At 42.7% G+C, this 17,066-nt stretch overlaps 1 protein-coding gene across 1 annotated transcript in view; it reads right to left on the bottom strand.

Annotated features, from left to right (window-relative positions):
• Positions 1-3,740, bottom strand: part of FRMD4A (FERM domain containing 4A) — a 465,015-nt gene extending 461,275 nt beyond the window's left edge. The window contains exon 1 of the mRNA XM_080810510.1: positions 3,247-3,740. Within this exon, the coding sequence (XP_080666636.1) occupies positions 3,247-3,279 (33 nt within the window). The 5' untranslated portion in view covers positions 3,280-3,740. The remainder of the gene's footprint in view (positions 1-3,246) is intronic.
• Between the last annotated feature and the right edge of the window lie 13,326 nt (positions 3,741-17,066).

Here is a 17,066-nt window from a genome sequence, read left to right on the forward strand (position 1 = left end):
ATAAAACTGAAGGAGAAAAAGATGGACGTCCAACAAGCCATCTCCCCCCTCCTCACTCCCCTCCCTCCTTCCCCTTTCTCCCTTCCTCTTCTCTTTTCTCTCCTTCTTCCTTCTTCATCCTCTTTTGACGCCATGGCGGGCCCAGAACACACTCCCTGCAGAGTGCAGACTTGTCTTGAGTGCACGTGGCCCTAGCCAGGTGCTCACTGCAAACTCCACAGCAGGCACTGGCAAGCAGGAATCACAGGAAGCCGAAGATGAGGGGGGATGTTTTTTGCCAGCCTCCTTCACTGGAGGGAATGCACGGAGGATTAAAGAGAATCACGGAGGTTGGTGGATTAAAAATCGAATCAGAAAAGGACACATTTTAAAAAGTACACAAAGATGATCAGTTATAAAAATTCTTTCCTTTGCCCTCATAGGAGAAACGACTCAATCAGCGTCTCTCTTTTTTCCCTTTTTCTTCTCCCCTGCCTCTGCAAACATCGTTTGTTATGGTTAGAATCCTGAGGTCCGTGTCGTGGCCTGCCAGGAGGCCAGTCAGAAGTATATCCATCAGCCTGGAGACTCTCTAGATTGCATTATATAGAAAAGAAAGAGTAAGTAGTGTGCCCAAGTGAATCCAGCCGAGAGCCAAAAGCTGTGCTAAGCCCGTGTATCACTGACAACACACTGCCTGTGACATGGGGACACCAGCTGCTGCCCTGTCTGTTTCTAGGTACATCAAGTGTGGCCACCACCCAGGAGACAGTGTGTGCTCAGGTGCCCCCTTTGCAACTGCCTTCATTTTCACACTCGTGAACATTTTGCCCACCCTGTTTTGCCACTTCCAGTTAATCTCATGCATATTTATGTGCCAATTATGCAAATCCCCAGATAAAAATGCATTAAGCACCCATGATTTAGACTGGTTAAGTCTATTACATGGCATAATGAAATTACTGCATGATGTCCAATTTACCTCAACACTTGCTTTAAACTGTCAGTAAGTTATTAAGTAACCATAACACACCAAAATTTAGCTCTAGGAGGCTTTCTTTGTCCAGCTCTCATGATACCATGAAATCAGAAACTTCAAGCTGAATCCTTACTAAAGGAGGAGAATATTCTAGAATAGGCTTAATGAGGCATAATGTGGGATAAAGTTTAAAAATGACAACACATTATCACTGATATAAGTCTTTGGGTAAATTTTCAAAAATCACTGGGCAATTTCAACAACACAGTACATAGCAATTTAGGAACGAAAGCTGAGTCTTACCAATGGGATCTCATTTCATAGTCAAGTACCATTCCCTGAGTAGGCAACTGTAGGTTGCCAAATTCAAGTGTAATTTGAATCTTCATTATGGATATATAAATTTCCAGCATCAGAAATAAAGAAATGAAAGAAGAATCCACGGGAGCAACTTAACACACACACACACACACACACACACACACACACACAATTTTTGAAATCTAAAAATTAAAGGGTTTGAATGAGAATCAGTTTCCTATATGAGATTTTTATGTTTGAACTTTGGTGGGACCCAAACCCCCATAGTTTTGACATTCACTAGACAACTAGATGTTAAGGAACAAGCTGTGCTGTGAATTAAACGATAAATATAATATATGAATAGTCTGACCCCCTGACATCTATTTCTCCCCTACTACAGCATGCCATTTTAATCGGCCCACCATGGGATTTACGCAGCGTCTGGGTCCTGATTCATTTGCATAGGGAACTCCCCTCCAAGTCTATGAGAGTTGTACTCCTGTAAGGTTACGAGCTCAGATCCATTGATCTGATGGAAGCAGAGAGTGCATGGTACAAGGACAGAGGGTCCGAGGCAGCAATTTCAAAAACTAGTCAAATAAACAGATTATAATAACATCCCCTAAGGTATTCATATACTCCCCTGTTAATAAAAGGTGCCATTTGCCATTTTCTTTGTAGTCGTACAAGATATTATGAACTGGTACCTGCCATTTCCACAGCCCCTTGGATTGAGATATGCAGCCTGCAACCATCAGGACTTCATCTATATACTCAGTGAGAGCAAACAGGTCACAGACGGGATCTCACAGGAGATCAGACAGATGGACAGACAGCCAAAGGGCTGGAATTAGACTCTCTGGTAACAAACCCTCTCTTGGGATGATCCTTCCAGAATGACTATCAGACGAGAGGAAGATCAGGAATTCTCCCAAAGGATGGGATGGTTTCATGCTTAAGACCTTAGTTCTAATATTTTCTTAATACATTGTGGTCATGCTCATTAACTAGCAAGAAAAAAATGTTCAACATGCTTGTGCTGGAATCACTGAATGGCGCATCAAAGAGAAGAGGTAAAAGAAAGCCTTACTCTATTGACTTTAACTATGCTGTGTGGTTATAAAGCCAATTTCCCCAATTTTTTTTAAATTTCTGAATAAAGAAAGTACTATTTCTAGCATTATTTAGAATTTTTGGCCCACCCATTTAGAGTTATATGTGGATGCAGCAAAAATCAAATAGATTCCCCATCATCTGAGCTTTTAGTGGAAAGCCCCAGCTCCAAGGCAACCCTTTCTCAAGTGAAAAAGCAAACTCCAGCCAAGGAAAACAAGTTTCCAGAGCTTCTAGGAGACTGTAAGCAGTTCCCTGGGAGCATCTCTAAATGTTTCAGGACCAAGTTCAAGATGTCAGGCAAGTCTGGTGCTCTGGACTCTTTTCTGTAGGTCTGGGAGCTCTCTGAGAACACACTGGCTTCCAGAATGCATTAACCTACTTTCCACAGAGGATTCCCTGACCCTCTTGCTCTGAAGAAGAGGAGGAGGAAAGAGGATATTTCCAGCAGGAGCTGGGCATGCTCTGCTTTAAACGTGTCACTCCTCCTGCTAAACAGCAACGCCGCCAGAGAAATTGGTACTTCCTGCAACGAACAGCTCCAAGGGTTGCACAGCCTCCAAGAAGAGTGATTGGAAATCCTTCTAAAATATGGCTGTCTAATCAAGCGAGAGGAGAACTCATTTACTAGGATTCCCATTGTCCACACTGACAGATGGTTCTCTCCCCCGCCCCTCTTTCCCCTTCCCACAGATCGAGCTGCCTTTGAGGCTAGCCTATTCTTTCAGAGATCCAGTTGCATTCACCAGCCTTAGTTCTGAAACAAGACAAAAGCTCAGTGAGCCTCCCATTCACAGAGGCTCCCTGCACCTCCGCCGCCTTCTTTGCACGTCCAAGCCAAATCAAAAGAAATTAAGATTCACTCTCCTTACCTTCGTCCTCATCGGAGACAGGAGCCCTTCCATTTTGGTGGAATCCTCATGCCAGTTCCTCTCCTCTCCAAGTTACTCTCTCCAGTGTGCCGTCCTTAAGCATCCCACATGAGAAGAGCCATGCGGGGAGTTGCCAGTCTCTCCCTGCTCCCAGGTGGCGCCGAGGCACCGTCACCCAGTCTAACTTGAATCTCCAGTGCCTGGAAAGCGCTGTTCCTGGAGAAGCCCGCTCCGTTCCTCACCCTCTTCCCTCTCTTGCTTCTCTCTCTCCGGAGCTCTCTCCTCCCTCCCTTTCCTCCCTCTCTTTCCATAATCTGCCTAGAGCTCCCTGTGTACCGCGGGCTCACTTGACAAATGATCCCTGTCTTAGGTACCGCATCTGAGCCAAGAAAAGTGATCTGCACCAAACCACAGGGGCGGCTCACCCAGGAAAGGCGGCGAGGGGGGCTGAGCTTTGCTGGGGCATCCTCGGCTCCTCGGGGCTCCCGGCTCCCAGGGTTCAGCTGTGCAGTTGCTCTCTCTAGAGCTGGCAGCTGAAGGCACTGCTTTAGCTACCCATTCATTGCTCTTTTAAGAAACAGGACCCTGAGAGCAGTGGATCCAGTTGTCACCATTACTCAGCTGTTTTTCTGATTTGTGTTCTGAAAACTGAAAAAGAAATCTCACCTCTTAGGTATTTCTAAATACTCATTTGTTTAGCCTAGTTGTTGACATAGCATCTGGATAGGTAAGTGGATTTTATTTTTTCTGTCTGACCAGATGTTTAGAAGTATATAAGTAGAGACTTTTCTTACGAAAAGTTTCAAAACTGATTTATAGACTCAGCTCCTAACAGCTGATCATAAAATAATAAGTGTGTATGTTGTGCAGGACTCCAGATAAACCAGATTTTACTATTTCATTCAGCATTGCTGGCCACTTGTAAAAAGTAGAAAGAAAATATTGCCAAGACTTGGGTTACATAGCATTATGAAGTCGAAAAGATTTTCTTTCTGGAACTTTCTCATGCTTGGGGAATTCTCTATGTGGAAATAATTCAACATCTCTACTTCAGCTGGTGACTCCTGTAGCTAAGAACATTTGACCGTTCCAAAGGCTTTCATATTACATGGTATTCACATTACATGGTATATGAATTCATCAATGATATTTAAGGCTAACACCCTGTGCCCCTTGTTCCTTGGATGGAACTTGTCCCTCTCTACCTGCTACATTTATGCCTGACTCTCAAGACATCTTCAACATGGGGCAATCTATACCTGTTCTCCATATGGTTTCACAGGATGGTCCTTTCCTCAAGTTCTTAATTCTTGATTAACTCAAGTTTTCTCTAGTTCATACAACGGCATTCTAAAGAACGTCAGATTCTAGACCAACTACATTACCCTGATTCATCTCCTTGGCTAGTCCCTAATTTTCTTTTCTTAGCTTTTTTGTCCTATACTTAGGTGCATGTCTGCAACCTCATTCTCACTTTGCCAGGTGCTTATTACTGCCTTTGACCAGAGTCTTTACACCCTGACAAATCCTCAATGGCTCTGACACATTGAGTGCAACACTCTGCCCATATATAAAAGGTCTCTGCCATTTCTGGGGGCCTCTGGACCTTGTTATTGGCTTAACCATTACATTTTCTTACTCAGTGTCCTAGTGTTTGGGGTCCCTCAATCGTGTGTTTTATTTATTCAGTCAATCAATAAATAGATGGAATGTACCTCCCGCATGCCAGGACATTTTAGCTTCAGGTGACACAGTGGAAAGCAGAGAAAGCCTCTGTCCCCAGGCCCTTTGATTTTGTAGTAGGCTCTACAGAACTCAACCAACTCATCAAGCCCTTCCATCTGTCATCTCATTTTGTATTTCCACCTCTACCTATGTTACTGTGTTTCTCCACAGGATTGTAAACCCTACTAGGAGATTTCCCCTTCCACTATAGCTTTGCTCTCTTTTGACCTTTTTCTTAACTGGGTACCCATTATTAACTTACCCTAAAAACTAATTTATTCACAAGAATTCCATTCCTTCACCACCATCTTTAATTTTATTTCCTCTCTCTTTCCTAGCCCTCCCTCTATCCTCTCAAAGGCTTTATTTTGGGGGTGGGGGAGGAAATCACTCTTGTGTTTTCAGGATACCATCCCTCCTCTGTCCACTAACTGGCCCCGAACATTTAAACAAACTTGCTACCCTGGCCATTGTGGAGACATCACTCATGCCACATGTTGTGTTCATCTTTCATCTTGTTTGATTGCTCCTGATTTGAACAAGCTATATCTGTTACTTGTTTTTTACTTTCAGCAACTCTTTCTTGAGCCATTCTGTTCTGGTCTTTTTGTCCCTTCCTAATCCTGGAGACCCTCTCACCAGAATTACCAATTGGGATCACTCCTCTAGAGCTTTCTCCTTGCCATTTTTTTGTCTTTGGCACAAAAGATCATCCCCTGCCTGTCACTCTGACCCTAAATTTTAGTTACAGCAGTAGAACAGAGTGGGATGGTGTCACGATTAAAAAAAAAAAAAAATTAGACTAATAACATGTTTAAGACTGGTTGGTTTCTGCTGAACTCCAAGCATAGTTTCCAGAGCTAGAATAGACTTCCTGAGCTAGAGGAAATGCCTTTAGCCAAGAATCTTGAATATCTTATATCATCACACCACGTAAGAAAATTGTAACTTCTCTGGTTGTTTATATTCCAGTCCACCTAGTCCCCAGAGTCTGGGCTTGTTCACCATGTTTTTATAGTGGTCTGCGAGGTCCCTGACTAAACCAACCCCTGGGAATCAACGGGACCCAGAACCATATCAGGATCTTGAAATTATGCTCATGGTGATGATAAAGATGAAGATGACAACAGTTGTCAAACATTTACCTTGTACTAGGCACGCACTAAGAGATTTTCCTGGATTAGCTCCCTCCTATGAGGGAAGCACCATTCTTACTGCTATTTTGCAGAAGCTTTGGTTAATTGGCACACAACAGACCTACATTTAGCTCAGTGAGGCCACTACTAGTGAGAACACCATCTCCTTCTCAACTCTTCTATCAACATATAAAGAGTAAAATGCATATTTAATGATCTGTTCTTTATTAGTCAGAGGCTTCAAATTAAACATTTGAAAGTTTATTATTTCAGGCCATTATGTTAACTTTTGGTACCTCATTCACTTACTTGTTCATAGAACCAATATACTTTGGCCAATCCTCTCAAGCCAGGTACCATGTAAGACACTTATCAAGCACAAGTCTTGTGTTTATTACACAGTTATTTATAAAATGGGATATGCCAATTTATTACTTTCATTTCCAAGTCCTTTAACTACTGATTACTCCACCTCTTATAGCTTAAGTAGTTAGATTTCTTTAATGATGGGAGGGGGCAGGAGGAGAGGAGGTAGTGGTGGAGGAGTTTAGGAAATACTCTAACCTATGCAACAGATGTGTGATGTTAGTAAACAATCATCAGATCATTAGGCATCCTAACACTATTAAGGATGATCAGTGTTGCCCAAATATTTAGAAGTGGGAACACTCATTCACGTTTCTACATCCCAAATTTCCTTATATTGGGGTGCTCTCAGGTTGCAACTTCATGTTTCAAGAGAGCCTCTTCAGCTTCAAAAAGGGCAGAGTTTACAATCTGGATTAACTGAGCCTTGGAAGCAAAGGTCAGTGAATATCAAATATATAGAAACTGGTGGAATTAAGTTTGCAGCACAGGTAAAGGGAGTCTTAGATGCAATCCAACTTGGTGAATTTCCACTGTGTGGTGGGGGCTTTTGAGCTACAATGGGAATGTCCCTGTACCACACAACCTCTCTAAGCAAATCCCCTGTCCTTTGAGCCATTCTTCTTCCCTATTTTGACATTAAAAGAAGAAGAAGGAAGGAAGGAAGGATGGATGGATGGATGGATGGATGGACGGACCTCATATCAAACCTCTCTAGACCAGGAGCACTTGGAAATATTATAAAGGCTGTTAGATAGGGCATGGTCAGAGGCTCAGATTTCCAGTCTCTCTTGCATGAAAACACTGACCCTTTCTTTCCCACAGCTCACATCCTCAAGGTTAATTTCTTTAGGCCCCTTGTAGTCTCTGGGGACCACAGCCAGTCGCACAATTAAGGATCATTATCTGAGGATTGGGTTGCCTTGCTTCATAAATGGTTTTCGATTCATTAAGGTAAGAGGATTGTGACCTGACAACCACTTAGGTCTTTTCCTCTGTGACTCATCATTCTTTATTTCCTATTGGGAAACATCCTCATTAAGACTGAGGCTTTGAGGTGATAAAGGATAGAAAAGACCTTACTCCTGGACTGATTCCAGGTATCTTGGGCAACACTAAGGGAGTTACTTAGCTAAGGCGATAAATCTCTACCTGTTCTCAATTTCCCCTGTCTCTGCCCCTCATCTTAGACCACATATATTTGTTTTGTTTTATAATGTAACTATCAAAATATACCACAGAGAAAATTTTCACTTACTACATGCTAAACTAAAGCACTCAATGAAAATTGTGATTCAATTCCTCAATGCTTGAATTTATGTTTTATCTGTGTAAGGATACGCATTCTATAAGTTGCTACAAAACAGAAATTACACAGTGACTGACATTCTTTCAAAGAGCTCTCATATGCGTTATCTTTTTAAAACCTCACAATAATCCTGTTAGGTGTGGCAGGTAATAATTTCCATTTTGCAAGGGTAGGGAGGTGAGTAGAAAGAAAGAAACATTTACTGAGCACCAAACTTTGTTCCAGCCTTGAGCTAAGTGCTTCAATGTGCCATCTCATTTCATTTTCAAAGGTATATTATTATTTGGGGGGGGGGCACAAAGAGGGAGGGAGAGAGAGAGAATTTCAAGTAGGCTTCATGCCCCAGTGCGGAACCCAATGCGGGGCTCGATCCCACAACTCTGAGATCACGACCTGAGCAGAAATCAAGAGTCGGACACTTAACCAACTAAGCCACACAGGTGCCCCTCAAAGGTGTATTATTATTCCCATTTAACAGCTCTGAGAACTGAGATCGAGAGAATTAAGTGTTGTGGTAGATCTCATCATGTAGTTTTTCACACATGTTGTCATCCAGGCCACTTGCCACTCAGACGTGGTCATGCTCTCGCACTTTCTCTGGGTATGGCTATGTGGCTTCTCTTGGCTGATGGAATGGATGTTAACAAATATGGTACCCAAAAAAGGCTAAAAATGTCCCTGATAGTACACAGCCCAGCTTGTCTGCTGATCCCAGGAGGAGGATGAGAGAAGAGCCAAACTACAAACTTCTGAGAAAGCTCAGCAAATACCAGCTGAGCCCAGTACAGATCAGTGAAACTCTGCACACTTGCGAACACCCAACATCTACCATGGTATGGCACCAGGCAGTACATTTGTTACGCAGCTACTGGATACAACAACCAGAGTTCCTAAACCATAACATGAGAACCAGAAACCTACATTCAGGACTTAGAACTTCAAAGATGTCAAGTTTTCCTACTTTTCTCTAGCTCTGAGAGCAAGTCATGTAGAGTGATGGAAATACTTTATGATTATTCAAGTATTTTCCAGAGCTCTGGATCAGAATCTGAGCTTGCAGACACAGAGACTAGCACTCTTATGTTACTAAACACCAAGTGTAAGACCTACGGCATTTCATGCCCAGTGTTTCTTCCTCCTTTATCTTCTCTCGAAAACTGTGGAAGACTAGAGGAAATAGCGGTGTTAGGTTCCGCTTCTTGGTTGATTAGTCATCTTGTCTTTATGATCTTTCAGATTCTCTGTCCCATTTTCTAAAGTACAGTGATTGCCTAAAGTTATCAGCAATCAGTACAGCAGTTAATTGGATTCTGGCCCTGGGAGACTTCCTTCAGCAGCTCTTGCCTTTCTGAAAGAGTACGGTACAGTGGGAAGAATAAAATTGCTTTCTTGTATTGTGCACGCCTGAGCTGGAAATGGGTCTCTACCTACCCCTGTGTCTTATGAAAAAGTATAAAGAACAGAGTGACATTACTTTGCAAAGTGTTTGAAAGGGGTATTTACATTTCTTTCTTTTCTTTAAGGTTTTTGGTTTAAGTGCTTTTGTTAAGAGGCAGGCAACCAACAGCTGCCCTGGCCTCAGATCATTACACGAGTGTTTGCTTAGGGGACCTCTGGGAGCAGAGATAAGAAAAAAACTGAGAGGAGCATCCAGGTGGAAGGGCTGAGGAAGCTGCTGGCACTTTCCTTCCTTCCAGTCCCTGTAGAGCAGGAAGCACTTGGCTACTCCTCTAATCCTCTCTACCCACCTCCGGAGACACAGGGCATTCAGTTAGCATTTTTAAGGTGTCTTCTTTCTGTTATGGTGCTTACTTCAAAGCTCCAAATAAGGCAATAAGGTGCTGAAGGGTATCATGAAGAAGGAAGATTTTTTTTTCTCCCTCAAAGTATTCAGGAAGGTCAGGCCTCAGACAAGTCACTTTTAAAAGCTGCCTTGCAATTGTTTATAAAAATCTGCACTTGGATGGGACAAAAATGACAGTGATCAATAGAGAGGGGAGTCCACATGTTTCTGCTTCTGAGACTTCTTGGAATCCTCAAGCTGTGTAAACAGAACAAAAACTTTTTTTCTCTAATGAGCCCATCCTGCAATCTGTGGGTGTGAAAGCCACCCGCCCCCCATCTTACACCCTAAAAGCACATCAATAACTATGGAGCTTATCTAAGCTTGGCACCGGGATGCTGTAGGATTTTTTCAAGCCACACATATGTGTTAAGAAATGTGTCAGTCCATTCAGGCTGCTATAACAGAAATACCATGGACTGGTGGATTATAAACAACAGGCATTTATTTCTCATAGTTCTGGAGGCCAGGAAGTCTAAGATCAAGGCACCAACAGAGTCAGTATCCAGTGAAGATTTGCTTCCAGGTCCACAGACAGCTCCCCTGCTCCCTATCTCCTCACATAGTGGAAGGGCCACAGGAGCTCTTTGGGGCCTCTATTTTAAAGGACACTAATCCCTTCATATCGGCTCCACCCTTATGACCACATTACCTCCCAAAGGCCCACCCCTTAATACCATCGCATTGAGGATCAAGCTTCAACATATGAATTTTGGGGGACACAAGCATTCAGTCTATAGAAAGAGCCTACTGTATGTCAGGTCTAGCCAGAGGCTCTGCCCTGAGGTTACCAAGGTCACGAATACAGGTAATGACTCTTGAAGAATTCTGAGGATTGAAGATGAAAATGCCTTAAACAATTGGGGAGGAAGATCTAGTGTAGAGGGATGGCCAACTAAAGTGGAAGCAAAGGTGAAAGGAAGTACTCATTCACCTGGCACTGTGGAGTAAGGCTGCCTTGAGGGGGCTATTCTTGTGGCTCCAAGACTACACAGAGGAGGTCCCTGTGTTGGGACTCAGGGCAGCTGAGATGTTGGGATGGGTATAGAGAAATGTGGGATTAAAGAACGGATCTCAGGCAGAGAGAGAAACACACACAAAGGATATCTAGAGGCAGAAAGTAACATGAGCTTTGAGGACAGAGGTGAGAACACTGAGATGGGCAGAGTCCTAATTGTGATCTCCAGTTTATGTGACCTCAGACAAAATTTTTCTTAATTTAAGACTTAATTTACATCTTTCCTTATTTAAAAATATCTACACACCATACACAAATAATGGGCATAGTTCACTTTATATTGTCAGTGTTCTTATGAAAAGTTGCATATTTTATTAAGTTCCTGAATGAAATTCTTTTATATTATGAATTCTAATTCTTTTAAGTAATTTAATATTATAAGTTGAAGTGTGAATACCTGAGCAGTACTTGCTTGTCTCTTTAATTAACAATAGTGGGATTACTTAATAGTGGAATTATGTTGGGAATGTGACCTTTCAAACAATAAACGTGACTGAATGTGCATTATTTTCATAGCTCTGAGGAGTTTTTCAAATCAATCCTGCATCTTAAATTTCATTGGCCAGTTCTGACCTGAGGCACAAAGGAAAATAATTGCTTGACTCAATTTCTTACTGTGTCAAAATCATGAAGTTATTGATAGATATTGATGGGCCTCTTTTATTAAAAAACCTGGAAGCACACTCTGTTTTGCAAATTATATTTTAACCTTGATATCTAAGAACATGCTTTAGAAGCAAAAGTATGTTTTTTCACAAATGGAAAAAGAGGCACCAGTGCCTGAGGTCATGAAGTCATTGGTATTTGGATCAATCAGACATGAGGAATTTTTCTGCCTCAGTTCTAATAAAATATGATTCTTCTGATTCAGAACCTCTGCTTGAACCTGAGAGAACCAACTTTGAATGGGAACGGTACTGACTTCAAGCCGAATGGCAATTAATCACAAGAATCAAGAGAAATGAGGAGGTATGGAACGCAGCTGCAGAAAAAAAAAGATTTCACTTGAAAACTTTGCTATGGTTTCTGAGCGTGGTCATGGAATGATCACCCGGCCATGGTGCAGGCAAAGGAAATGGACCAGATCATCAAAACTCTTCTACCCAGACTCATTTTCTCTATCTAGCTTACTGACTGATCTTGATTATCTTCCTAGCTTCTCATGGCCAGCTTTCTAATCTACTAAATGTAAAATGGGAAAACCACTCGCTCCAAAACCCTCCTGAAAAAATGGTCTTTTCTTTCCAATTTAAGTGCATTCATTTGCTCAACAAAGATTGAAGGTCTCTGTGCCAGTCACCATGCTCATCTCCCAAAGGGCACTCTGAATATTCACAGAAGCACATACCCAGGCTAGGCAAGACACAACTTCTTTTTTACCTCTCCTTGAAATAAATATCTCCTGGAGCTCTTTCCGAAGAAGCTCAGATGCACGGTACACAGGCTATGTGTCAGACTTGAAAGGAGAGAAGTTTGGGGAATGGAGCCACATTTCTTTTTTCTTTTTTTGAAAGGAAATGCTGGATTTCCTTGCTGCATCCTTATGCACGGATGGCCAGGATGCAAGTCTGTGGGCACTGTGGAGCATAAACAAACATGACCACTAACGTAGTGTTGGGTGTCTCCCTTTCCCGTCTGAATATGTTTAGATAGTCACACAACCAGAGAACTTGGAATGAAAGAAAACAATCCCCAGGAGAGAGGAATGCTTTGAATCTGGGTCGCTGGGCCTGGATTTCGCTTACTTTTTCTTTGTTAAACCAACCTGGGGCCATTGAACATATTGATCTTCTTTTGCCAGGGTCTGTGTCTGGACAAGTTTTTCCTAGGCATACAGCTCAGCAAGAACATTCCATCTACCTTTTCCTTGCATGTGTACTGTTGGTGTAGCCTACAGCCACTGTGGGGTCTAATCTGCATGTCTGCTTTAAGAAGCCTAGAAGATGCCATTGGAATAAGGCTCTTGCTTCCTGGGAGATCCTATAAGAAGGATTTAGAGATCGATTCTTCTCATCTTCTCATTTAGTCCTAGACATCTGCGATGAGAGATATTTGTGACTTAACCTCGACCTCAGTAGGCTGTTCTTGGAGAAAGGGATACCACCCTAAGGGGAAGGAGAGGTACTGAAGATCAGAACATTGCAACAGAAGCAGACACCCAAACCCTGGCAAGTCCTGCCACTGTGTGCAGTCTTCCTGACCTCTTGAGGACTTAGGATAAGTCCACCAAAACAGAACTAGATCACTAAAACCTCACAGGCCTCTTGTGGCAGGGAAACAAAAGGCTCAGTGTAGGGAGGAGTATCGCCCATGAGCAAGAAGTGTGAGGATAGCAGTCAGCATTACAGGTGAGGCTGATCATAGTAGCCACGCCTTGATGTGAGCTCACATATATGTAATGCTCTTGCCAGAAGAGGTGATAGGGTGGCTGCAAAGGCAGCGGAGTAGGACCCGGGGTTGGACCTGGGTATAAGTGGCAGAAGCACCTGGAGTCAGCAGCCACGTGGAGTATCTCCGATAGCCACATTAGAGCAAGGCATCAGGGAGTGGCCTCTAGAGCAGTTCTAGAGGGATGTGATGGTGGTGACAGTAGAGAAAGCTGACCAGTCAAAACAACAGGGAAGTGTAATCCAGATTAGTCTTGAACGGCATGACCTGAGCTGAGCAAGAGCCAGCAGAAGCAGGAGTGGTCAGGTGCCACAGAGAGGGACAGAACGGCAACAGCGGTGAGGCACAGAGAGCCTTAACAATGGCTCCCAAACAGCAGCAGGTGAAAGTAAAGCCAGGGTGGAGTTACCTGGGTCAGTGGTCATGACAGGACCAGGCCAAAGGACCGGCTGCACAGAATCCGTGGTCAATGGAGCAACGGAGTAGGTAGACGTGTGGACTGGGACCCATGGGATCAAATAAAGGAAATATGATGGTCTGAAAACCCTGCTGTTCTTTTATTCAATGTCATCCACATGTGAACCTTAGGAGTAGAGTGTGCACCTTCTTCCTTATTAATTATCTTCCTAGCCTCCTAAGAGAGGACAGGGTTTCTCAGCCTCTGAGGCTGTGTTGTCAGGTTGAGCCCAGGATTCGGACCAGAGGATTCAGAAAGGGAGCTGTGGCCTTCAACTGGTCAACTGGATGTAAGTTTTACTCTCTAAGAATAGTTTACAATCAAGAGACAGCTTATAGCTTATCATCCATATTGTATTTACACAATTTATACAATTTATGATGCAAAGGCATCATAAGCCTAACTCCATGCTATAAAAACATAGGATATTAGAGTGGAATTCTCTGTGAAGTGTTTTATCCACTCATATCCCAGATAAATAAATTGAGTCCCATGGAGTTCAGTGAATCTCCTAAGATTACATAAGTCCTCACAAAGAATTCAACATTCTTTTTTCTCCAGCACACTATTATATGTCCTTTGTAAATGAAGGTATTTTATTTAGACCAGGCTTACCAATGCTGATGGAATGACTTGGAAACTCTCCATAGACATTTGCTTTGACCTCTATCCAACCATTCCTCCATTCACCATCAGTGCATGTAGGGAAAAGGCCAACCAGGTATGGTGGGCAGAGAGATGAGCCCTTCCCCCGGAAGTAGTCAATGAACACTTGCTGAATGACATATTTGGAAGTAAGCAATACCAATAATTTGCCAGAAAAAAAGAAAGATAAATTTGCGCGGCACATGGGTGGCTCAGTGGGTTAAAGCCTCTGCCTTCGGCTCAGGTCATGATCCCAGGGTCCTGGGATCGAGCCCCGCATCGGGCTCTCTCTTTGCTCGGGAGGGAGCCTGCTTCCCTTCCTCTCTGCCTGCCTCTCTGCCTGCTTGTGATCCTTGTCTGTCAAATAAACAAATAAAATCTTAAAAAAAAAAAAAAAAGATAAATCTGCCAGAAAAAAGAAAGATAAAACAAAGAGAGATGGAGCCAAATAGAAATGTACGGCTCACACTCCCCTAGCACAAGGACCAGAAAATGAAAGCCATTACGATTCTGGCCCTGTAAGAAGGCAGAAGGTAGTTTTCAGTGGTGGCCAATCTCTCTATTCCCTAAAGAGGGAAGATAATGTGTGCCATTCATCTCATGGGCCATGTGTGGCTGTGGCTGCCCAGTTGCCCATGAGGAAGGTGAGGGGGCGCATTCTCCATAATGCAAGTTCCTCATGTCTAATACTTTCTAGGAAAGATACCCCCACATGCTTCTACTTCCCTCAAATTTTATACATCCCAAACTCAACTTATACCTTCCTTCTCCCAAATAAGCTCCCTCTCCAGACTTTGCAAATGCTGTCATCAATGGTAATAATTCTCCTGGCCAACTTTATCCACATCCTTGCCTTCTGCCTCTCCTCCTGTGCCAAGATCCCAAGACCAGATGCCTGGGCTGTGTCAGTGGTCTCCGTGGTTGCTTTCATCAGTATTTATTTCTTAAATTGTACAATGGGGCAGATAGCATTCCCTACTAAGAAATGTGCAATGCCCCCCCACTACACAAAAGTCAAGTTCAAACTCCTTAATTTGCCTCTCAGAGTTACCTGACATCCTCTTTCTTATTTACCTTCTCTGTTGCCAAACTTATTTGACCATTCCTACTTGGAGACCACCTATCCCACTTTCTCACTTTTACTCACTTAACAAGAATCCCCACCTTAATTTATCAATGAAATCAAGCAGACACAGGGCCCACTGCCCATAACTTCATAAGCACTTCATAAATATATTAAATGCTCCCTTCAAAGCCCATATCTACCCTTCTCCCTGCAGGAAGCATCTCCTCATCAATCCAGCCTACTTCTTTTCTGTAATGTCTATTGGACACTAAATTTAGGTTACCTTTTGTTATCTTATAACTATCAGCTGCATTGTAACCCTCAAGCACAGGCTGTTACAACTCTGCACTTCCATCATTAGGTACAGTGTCCCGTAGACAGTGAAAGCTTAATACCTCACATTGATGATGATAGGGCAGCATCTCCAGAATACGGTCCTTTGTTCCAAACATGCTTACGTCACTGACTTACTTTTTAACTCCCACACAGCAAAATTCCAGAAATGTAAGAATTTTAGATGAAGAAAGGGATAAGAGGAGGAAGGGGAACAACTACTGATTGGCTACCTTCTTATACAAGGTACCATTTTTTGCTCTTTTATAAATGTCCTCTCATATAAAGAAAAATAACATAAAGGAGTGAACTGATTCAGCCAGGATAACAAATGTCTCTGTTGTCACTTAGGACTAGAACCCATAAACTTCTGACTCCCCCTGAAAAACAGCTAATGTCAAGGTTATTTTAGATGACTCTTAACCTGATGCTCATTAATGAGCATGATGGTAAAATTATTGGGCACCCAAGTCTGCCTCAGTAAGAAAACACTTACAAATTTAATGAGAGCTCAGGAGAGATTATATGTCTAACTTATGCTTGCAAGCTTCTTGGTGTTCTCCCTGACTCCAAGTGAAGCCATGTAGCCCCTTGATACTTCTCATACATATACCTGGGGCAAGTGGGAGTCTCCTGACATGTACAACCCCCCCCCCCAACGTGTTTGACAAAACTAGTCTAAATGTTGTATAGATATTACCCTTTGAGCAAGAATAGGGACACCACTTTGGTCATCACTCCCCTTTAACAGATGGTAAAAATGGGGTGCAGATCATTGTAGTGACTTGTCTAATTTTTTGTGACACAGTAGCATGGCCTGGCTCTCGCAGGCTAGTCTGTTGCTCATCCTGGGATGAAAATGGTACACTTTTCATGGCTAATGACCACCCCTCATATATTGACGGCAACTTTAAGACAACTGCGCGCTGTAATTAGAAAGGGTTATCTGCTTGAAGGAATTTTATCCAGATAGATACACAATTCATGAAACAATACTACTGTTGATATAGAGCAGTGGCTCATCAAGGCAAAGCTGACACCCAGCAGAAGTGCCAACTTGCAGAAAAAAAAATTATCATAACCTGGCTCTAGTTTATAAGGCTCAGAACCAAAAGGAATAGAAGTCCTTCGTGGTGGCCCCTGGTCTCCATGTCACTAATTAGGAAATACAACCAACTGCTTCTCTGTGCAGCAGTACATCAGGCATCATGTGACTACACAGAACAAAAAGTAGCATCAGGCTGTTGCTATGGAAACCTCAGAACCATCTGAATTGCTATGGCATCATAAAAGCAAAATTCCAATCATCAGTCTTTAACTATAGGGCTGTTGAAATCTATCTCATATTTTTAGAATGTGTGACATTTAACACACTGATGAGTATTTCCAGCTTCAGAATACATTCCCTGCTTTCATATTTAGATGGGATTTTTCAGTTCAACTGGCTGGATTTTTTTTCTTCTGGTAAATGCACTGTCTTCTTACGAGAGATTGCAGCTCTTTATATACTTATTTCCAAGATGTTGCTTCATTC

The sequence above is a fragment of the Martes martes genome (genome assembly GCF_963455335.1).
Source record: "Martes martes genome assembly, chromosome: 8".
Classification (NCBI taxonomy): domain Eukaryota; kingdom Metazoa; phylum Chordata; class Mammalia; order Carnivora; family Mustelidae; genus Martes; species Martes martes.